General features: G+C 43.4%; 1 protein-coding gene, 1 long non-coding RNA gene and 1 pseudogene across 11 annotated transcripts in view; 1 reads left to right on the top strand and 2 right to left on the bottom strand.

Annotated features, from left to right (window-relative positions):
• Positions 1–8455, bottom strand: part of YEATS2 (YEATS domain containing 2) — a 107903-nt gene that overhangs the window by 3040 nt on the left and 96408 nt on the right. For 5 of the 8 annotated variants that reach the window (XM_082459945.1, XM_082459947.1, XM_082459949.1 and 2 more), the window contains 7 exons: positions 7072–7174; positions 6069–6142; positions 4902–4981; positions 3745–3946; positions 1872–2098; positions 911–985; positions 104–177 (listed from right to left, as the gene is read on the bottom strand). In XM_082459945.1, coding sequence (XP_082316071.1) covers positions 104–177; positions 911–985; positions 1872–2098; positions 3745–3946; positions 4902–4981; positions 6069–6142; positions 7072–7174 — 835 coding nt within the window. The other 3 variants (XR_014262969.1, XM_082459950.1, XM_082459951.1) reach the window with 3 other exon arrangements.
• LOC309659832 (large ribosomal subunit protein eL29 pseudogene) overlaps positions 1–8455 on the bottom strand; it is a 183950-nt pseudogene that overhangs the window by 99573 nt on the left and 75922 nt on the right. The gene's annotated exons all lie outside the window — the stretch shown is intronic.
• LOC309659835 lies at positions 992–3604 on the top strand. Of its 2 annotated transcripts, none has more exons than XR_014262995.1 (3): positions 992–1447; positions 2046–2196; positions 3306–3604. It is a non-coding gene; the product is annotated as an uncharacterized lncRNA (long non-coding RNA). The 2 variants fall into 2 exon arrangements; XR_014262996.1 differs by having other exon boundaries at positions 992–1451.

Below are 8455 nucleotides of genomic sequence, written 5' to 3'. Positions count from 1 at the left end.
ACCTCCTACTGAACTGACTTAGGTCTAAAACATCATGATGGGCAACTAAACTGTGAAGAAATATCTGTCAGCCTGACACCACCAACTAAAGAGGTAACGGTACCTGTTGTGAGATGCTGCCTGGTATCCAACCGCCAAAGCCTGTCTCAGGATGTCACTGACCAGCTGCTCTGTAGCCTACAACAGAAGATGCTGTTACTCTCAAAAGGGCCACCTGCTTGCTGGCAAGAAGGGATGCAGCTGACCCCATCCCATACCCTAAACTTGGAAACAGCTGTATCTAAGGATCAAAAGTCCTTAAGGAAAAATTAAAGGTTCGAATAATAGACCACAAATAATAGCCCACAATTACAGAGGCTATGATTCTGAGAAATTATGAAGGGGGTAATTTTCATTAATCAGACATTATTTTTAAGGAGAACAGGTGAGGGCTATTTGTGAGGTATCCCTGCTCCTGGAGGAGATCTACCAGGAAAGGAACTACTGAGCTAGGGTCCGGCTGGGTAAGGAACCTGGTTTTGTCATCCTCTCACCGAGGGATGGGACAGTTGTGGCTGTTTCTGTTGTTGTGATATGTGAGTCACCTCCTTAAGCACTGAGACCTCTGACTCTCACCTCAGGCTACTTAAAAAGCACTTGAAATGGCACTGAAAGATATCATTAGAGTGACATCAGTACAGAAACTCTTGTAGAACTACAATTTAATTCATTTAAAAATCAGAAGGAAAAAAAAGAGAAAACTTTAAGCCCGAATAAGCTGAGAAATCGTAAAGCCTGTCATCTCTGTTCCACTTCTGTCCTTGTCTTACTCAAAGCAGCCTGGCATCCAGGCTGTCCTGCCTGGCTGGCCCCTCAGCGCTTCAGCCCCTGACGGCAGCTCACGGCCCCTCTGCTGCCCACAGGCACCCACCTTCAAAATCATGTCCTCCACCACCGACGCATACACATTCCTCTGCAGCGCCACAGGCTGCAGGGTGATCCCAATCTGGAAGAGCAGAAGAAAGCCATTTGTTCCTATGTCTACGTGAAAAACAAGCACGCTTCTGATACCCAAGATGATGTCCGGGTGGAAGAATAACTCCACAAACATTCTGGACAAAACTCATGGAGAAGTAACACAGAATATAACAACCAGAAAATCTGTTATCCTACCACTCCATGTTTCTAAGGGATTGTTAAAATGCTATTATAATCCTGCTCTTACCCCCAAATCTCCTTCATGAGAGAATGTAGGATTTGCCATGAATTCTGACAGTGGGAGCAACATATTGGAAAGCCTGGAATCAGACTCTGAGGCCCTATTTGCAATAGGTGATGAAGATATGCTTGGAAATGGCCCCATTTGTCATCTCCTTCTGTAGGTGAAAAAAAACTAGTCTTTCATCACTTGGATCCCAAGCAGCCGTGCAGCAGGCAGATGCTGAAGCGAGGCTGCGTTCCACTGGAGGTAGGTAGATAATTCTCTCCTGTACCATAAGGGCACTGAGTGCCACGTCCACACCCTGGCAGGGCACTTGGGAGCTATTACAGTGTCAGGGAGAGCTCATTATGACATGCCTCATGAGGGAAAGGTGCTTCTACTGAGGCAAATGAGAAAAGAGGAGATGAAAAGTAAAAAACTGCCTACATCTAGCTGCCTTTGCTTCAGTTTCATGTTCAACGAGCAGCCTTGCTATACATGTAATTCATTTTCCTGCCCAAGGGCCCTGATGTAGGAAGGCAGGTGCCCAGAGAGCAGAGCCCAGGTTTACCAGGCAGAAGGAAGTCATACACCTGCTTCACCAGAAAGTCTGGTATCAGTTTCTAAGGCTGAACGTCTGAGCACCTTGCACCTGGTTAGGGATCCAGCAGCATAGGCCTTAGTCCCCTACCTTCTGCGTGATGTCACCAATAAATTCAGAGCCTGGTGTTGGTGGCAGGTAGAATTTCATTTCTTCCTGTTTCTCGTCCTGTTCTTTTTTGATGTTTATCTTTAACGGCTCTGAGAGGTTGAGGATGTCCACCTCCTCCTCATTCTCTGGCTCTCTTTTCTGAAACTGCTGCAGGTCCTCCAGTTTCCGGCAGAGGTTGTCAGCAGAGGAGAATGATGACGGGCACTCTAAATGAGAGGTAATCAGTCTTATGACAGCTGTGGTGACAAAAGAAAGGGACTTTCCATCTCCGAGGGACCAATAGCCTGAGACCCAGAGAAGAAGGGTAAGTATCAAGGGAGCTGACCTTCTTTCTGGTTCTAAAATTCAATGGATCTATAATTATGAGAACTAGTAATTCATAAGGGAGACAAGCACCAAGACAGGCATCTTGTGTTAAAACATATGTGCTGTTAAGGACACTCTAAGTCAAAACAGCACATAATTCATACTTATGCCACCAAAAACGAGGCCATCCTCCCACTCCACTAATTTTTTTTCAAATTTTAAATCTGGAGAATTTAGAAATGCACAATGAAGCAATTAAAAATCATCCATGTTCTGCTTAGAGATAAGTACTACTAACATTTTAGTGTATACCATGCATCCAGTCTTTAATAAGTTGATTTATACAAAGCCCAACAAAGAGTATTAGAAGTTTAAAGCCAGCAGGGGCTCTGGGAATCTTCTAGTGCATCCCTTTCACTTTACAGATAAATAAGTGAGGTCCAGACTGGGACAAGATGGGAGTTAAGGGCAGCCAGCAGGGTGGAGGTAGAGCATCCAGCTCCTGGCTTTCTCTGTTTTATTGGCAGGATGCTCACAGATCAATCAGTCGTATTAACAGAGAGCCTAGTACAGGTAAGTATTGTGCTTTACATACACTACGGGTGAAGCACAGAAGTAATCGACATGGTCTCTGCTCTCCAAAAAGCTTAGATATAAATCTGACAAACCCTCAAGGTTCTGATATTAAACACCACTGGAGGTCAGAGAAAGGAGAGGCCACCCTGCGTTAGGGCTCTGGGGAAAGCTTCATGGAGAAAATGGGACTTGTGCTAAGTCTTAAGGGATCCCCCCCAGACCCTCCCTGTGCTCCAGGTTCCCTCAGACTGGGAGGTGGAGCATCTGTTTTTCTACAGAAATGGGGTTGAGAGGAGAAAACACTCCTTATTCACTAAGGTGAAACTCCAAATATTTTCCTCGTAGGTCTTGTATACCCAGCTCCCCTGCACCCCTGCCCACATATAGCTCAGTTATTTGTGTCTTTATCATAAAACAATTCATTTTATCTGCAACATTATTAGTTGTTTAAACCTGTGCCTCCAGCACAGTGCACTTCCAGGCTAGGTTTTGGAGATAAAGTAACAAATAAGATATCGTCCCCATCTTCAGGGAGAAGACTCGTCTGTGTGAGGGTGGCTATAAGGTCACAAAGGAAGAAGTCACTTCTGCCACGAGGAAAGGAGTTAGATCAAGAAGGTCTTCAAAGGAGAAATGATGCTGAGGAAGGGGGCTCCTGAATGAACAGTGTGTTCCTGTTGCACGTCACGGGCCAGAACATTCCTGGCTGGGGCACAACACTCGGGACACTTGGGCACAAATAGTTCTGTAGGGACCATCCTGGGGGGTGGGCGGGACACCCAGGGTGGGCTCCTGTTCTCTGAGGCAGCTCTTGGAGTCCTCAGGTCCCTTCACCTCAGCTGAAGGAAAGAGCACTGAAAACTGCTGGGGCTGACGTGGCCCGAAAACCATGGAGGCTGAGAGGTGACCGTGGGCTCCAAGGAAACACCTCTCGGCTGCCGATGGTGCTCCGAGTCCCACCAGTGCTCACCTGGCTCGCTGTCAATCTGGGTCAGCACATCCTCGATCGAGTCCCCGTCGCTCCTCAGGCTTTCGGGGTCAGGTGGGGTGTAGCCATGGCAGCGACACCAGTGAGCGATGTGCTTGGTTTTAAGCGGAGTCAGGTGATGAAATCTTGGATTCTTTTCCAGTATTTCTTGTAAGACTTTTCGCATTGTCATCGCTCTTTGCCACTTAAACAAATTGAGGGGGGAGGGGGAGAATTCTTCAACTTAGCGTGTTCAAATAAATCACCCAACTCTAAACTACCATGCTAACTTGTTAGAATCATTTTTTTCCAAGGAAAAAAAAATCTGATGGTGTTACTCCTCAGTTTTTAAAAAAAAGTAAAAGAACTCTTACCTAATGCTTATAAAATAAAACTGAAATTCCTAGGTTTGGCCTATAAGGTGTTTCACCTGGTCTTAACCTGTGATCTCTCCCACTTCCCCACCCTTCCCAGCCTTACCCAAACTCATCACACTGACTTTCTCAAAGCTTCCTAAGCATGCCTTTGTACCTGCTACTTCCTCTTATAACCTTACTGTCTGGCATAGTTGCTACCACACTGAGTAATAAATACTTGACTTAACTTTAATATAATTCTCTAAAATTTTTTAGAAATTTTTACCAATGCAGGAAAAAGTAGATCTTTCAAAGGCTAGCTACATGTCTTTGGAGAATGAGATTTTAACTAAGGAAAAAGTTCTACCATCAAATATTTAACAAGGGACTTCCCTGGTGGTCCAGTGGTAAAGCAATCTGCCTTCCAATGCAGGGGACGCAAGTTCGATCCCTGGTAGGGGAGCTAAGATCCCACATGCCATGGGGCAACTAAGCCCGCACGCCGCAACTACTGAGCTCGAGCACCACAAACTACAGAGCCTGCGCGCCACAACTAGAGAGAGAAAACCCACATGCCACAACTAGAGAGAAGCCTGGCGCCACAATGAAGAGCCTGTGTGCGGCAATGAAGACCCGACACAGCCAAAAAATAAAGTTAAAAAAAAAAAAATGTAACGAAACATGCTGCAAAATTTATCATTGCTCCATGTGACAAGGTTTATGGAAGCAGCCAGAATGCACATGTGTTTTGGTTATTTTCTCTAATAGGCTCTCAGTGGTGGCCTGCAGCAAACATGGGATTACCTCAGCAGCTCTCCTTTTCCCAATGTTCCAGCCATAATACTGCTCCACAGATTTTGCAGAAAAACAGCTGGCATCTTCACCTAGAATGCACATATCCAGCAAACTCTGAATAAAGTTATGATTTAAATAAAATCTTATTTGCTGGAAGCATGTCCAAAAGTTTCTTTAGACCTCTTTATTGGCTATGTTCCTCAACAGGCAAGTTCAGATGCAACATAACACACTCATTCGTGTGTTCTCAAAACAACAGCCCTCCCTGGGAAAGCAGCTTCTCTGGTAGAGAAAGCTTCATGGCAGTAGACTACCTATTAAAATAAGTGGAAATGGCACTCCGCTGGGAACAGGAGACCTGAGATCTAGCCTTGGCCTTGCCATTCACTAAGCTGCCTTGGGCAACCTATATCATCTCTCTGGGCTTCAGTTTTCTTAACTGTAAAATGAGACCACTGGGAAAGATGGTTCCTGAACTGCCTTTCAGCTCTAATATTCTGTATTTGTATCTGAATTTTTTTAAAAAGATTAAAAAATTTTTTTTCCTGCTGGGCTAGAAAAACCACTGAGTTTACTTTGAGCTACCTCAAAATGACCCCTTTGAGGGGAAAAAAAGAAATAATTTCTTTGCTATTACAGCTCGAAAAAAATAAGGTAGTCTGTACTTGGCCTATTGTTTTCATATTCCCATGAATGTAAATGATAATCTGCTTCATCCCTTCCCTCTAAATGTTCGCGGGTGATCTTGCCCGAGAGCCGACGCCTAAGTGTCCACAGGCTGTCGGTCATGCCCTTGGTGAGGGCTGTTGATTCTGTCAGAGCAATTGGGGCTGAGAAGCAAACTGCTCAGTCTTGCTGACAATGGGCAGGGATAGAGGAGACTTCACTGCAGGAGGTCTTGACAGTCGTGCATTTCATTTCTACAGAGTGAGTGTTAAGATGAAAGATTAAAAAAATTCCTTCTGCAGATCAAACCGTGAAAATAGTAAGACTAACTGACCAAGATATTCTGAATTCTAAAACCCTGCAAATGAGCTACAGCTGTAGCTAAAACCCTCTATGACAACTATCATGTCAGTATTGATTACAACACCAAGTGATTCGAGCTGACTCAATATCCCAAGTACTTCACAGCTTTAAAAAAAAAATGCACCCACATATTCAGTATTGTCTTACTTTTTGCAGTGATTAAAGGGATCTTCTTTACTACTGCTGTTAAGAGTTGCTGGATAGTCTCTAAATGGTCTATCCTGAGAAGGATAAAGAAAAGAAAATTAAGGTAGGGAATACACAGAGCAGTTTCTAACTGTGTGTGTGTGTATGTGCATATAACACACATGAATTTATGTATATACTTCTCCTTTCCAAGGGAATTAAAACTTAAACCAACTATATTGGTATGTCCTTCCTTCTATGCATAGCCACCTTTATAAATGAAGAGCATTCAATGCTTAAAAAGTCAACACTAAGATGAAACCCCAAGAATGACAAATTATGCAAACCTGACATTTCATTTTATCTATATTTTAAAATTAAATAGCCACGTAATCTTTTTGCAATGTGACTGTCACTAGAGTAGGGAATTCTATCATACAATGCCTATCGTAGGGTTATTACAGTTCATGCTGTCACCTGTCACGTGAAAGTGGCTAAGTTTCTACCATTCCCAGCAGTTTGAGATACTTCAAAATATGCAGTCAGAGGTGGGTTCCCAATTTGGAAATTAGAAAATCTCAGGGAGTATTTTTAGAAGAAGCACTGAGTCTGTATGGGCCATGAAAAGGCAGCTGTTTAAGATTAGGCAGGTGTGTAGATACTCCGACACAAAATGCATACACACCTGGGTAATTACATCATGAAAAATTTCATACCCAAAGATTCAGCAAAGAAACTTCGTGTTGGTAAGCTCAAATGGAGGGGGATCTGTAATCGCACCAGAGGCTTTTGAGGCAACAAATCAAGTGCTGCTCGGAGGTCACGTCAAGGGGTTAAATGAACACTCCTGAGCTGTGCAGCAAATGGTAATACTTGTTCACCACACACGGACAGGTTTCCACCCATCAAAGGGCTTAACTCATACACACAACTCTACACATATGCAGCTGTCTCAGGGATGGTTTTTTAAAAGTACCATAAACACTGAAAGCACAACTCCCTTAGAGAGGACTGAAATAATTACTTAATGACATAGTTTCCCAGCTCAGAACTTTCTTCTGTTTTCACTGCTGTGTGACCATCCTGAGAGGGGCAGCTTGGCACAGGTGTTTCTGGTTCAGTCTTCACTACAAGGGAAGAGCAACAATGAGAGAGCTGTTAGGGTTCAATGACGGAAGGACACGTGCGGGCAGAAACAAAAGCTCTTGCATGGAAACTCAGTGAGGACACTGCCACAGCAGCTGCTGCAGAGACATGGCCAGGGCGCTGAGACGGCGCCTATCATCACAGGATCAGCAGACAAGGGGAGAACTGTTAGCCTGGGTCTCATGACAAGGCGGGGCAACAAAGTGGCTTTTTAGATATTCCTTAGAGGGCTAACCACAGTGCTATGTGAGATATCTCTCTCTCACACACACAGACACACTTGAACAATGCCACATTAAAATACAATGCTGGCCTGTTCTAAGTTCTAATATCCTTTTGCTTATCATCTCTCCAGCTAAGTTTATCAACTTTTAGCATTATCTTAGTGTTCTAAGACACAGGGCAAAAAGCAAAAATCAGATCTGTTGTGCTTGGAAAAATCCAAGCTAATCACATGCAGCTTCTAATATCACCAAATCTACTGATGGAAGAGAGCAATGTCTCAGGAGTATTGTCTTCCTTTACTTTCACAGTCTTCTTTGATCAAAATACTGTGAACACACACTCGCTGCTTCTGTATCAGCGTCCCTGCCTTCAATCTCTTCCCTAACAACCCATTTTGTACATGAGCACCAGAAAAATTGCCTAAAGGACCATGTTAGTGTCATTTTCCTACTCAACATCCTTCAAGTTTCATAAAAGCAAGGGTCTACAAATGAGATCTACTAGTGCATCTTTCTCTTTTTTATTGATGCATAACATAACTTGCATAAAATGCACAAATACTAAGGGTACAGTTTGATAAATTTTACCTACGTATTCATCCATGTACCCATCACTCCAATCAAAATAGCATATTTCCAGTCCTCAACCTGGCCCCCTTACGCTTTTGGCATTCTTTCCTGCCAAAGATAACCACCTTTTGTCCACTTTAAATTTCATATAACTGGAATCATACTGTGCTACCCTTTTGTGTCAGCATCTTTTTAGCTATTAAAAATAACAATGTAATGGACATGCTTGTATATGTCTTTGGTTGGACATACACATGTGTTTCCTAGCAGTGTATCTGCTGATAGGGCAGATATATGCGTTTCCTAGAAGTGTATCTGATGATAGGGCAGATATATGTTTAACTTTATTAGAAACTGCCAAACTGATTTCCAAAGTAATTATATCCATTTGTAGTCCCATGAGCAGTGTTTGTGAGTTCCAGTTGCTTCACATCTTTGCCAACACTTAGTAATGTCAGTTCTTTTCAT

The sequence above is a fragment of the Balaenoptera physalus genome (assembly GCF_965194825.1).
Source record: "Balaenoptera physalus genome assembly, chromosome: 4".
Lineage (NCBI taxonomy): Eukaryota > Metazoa > Chordata > Mammalia > Artiodactyla > Balaenopteridae > Balaenoptera > Balaenoptera physalus.
Note: the sequence above shows the minus strand (reverse complement) of the source record. Positions and strands in the feature narration are given on the sequence as shown.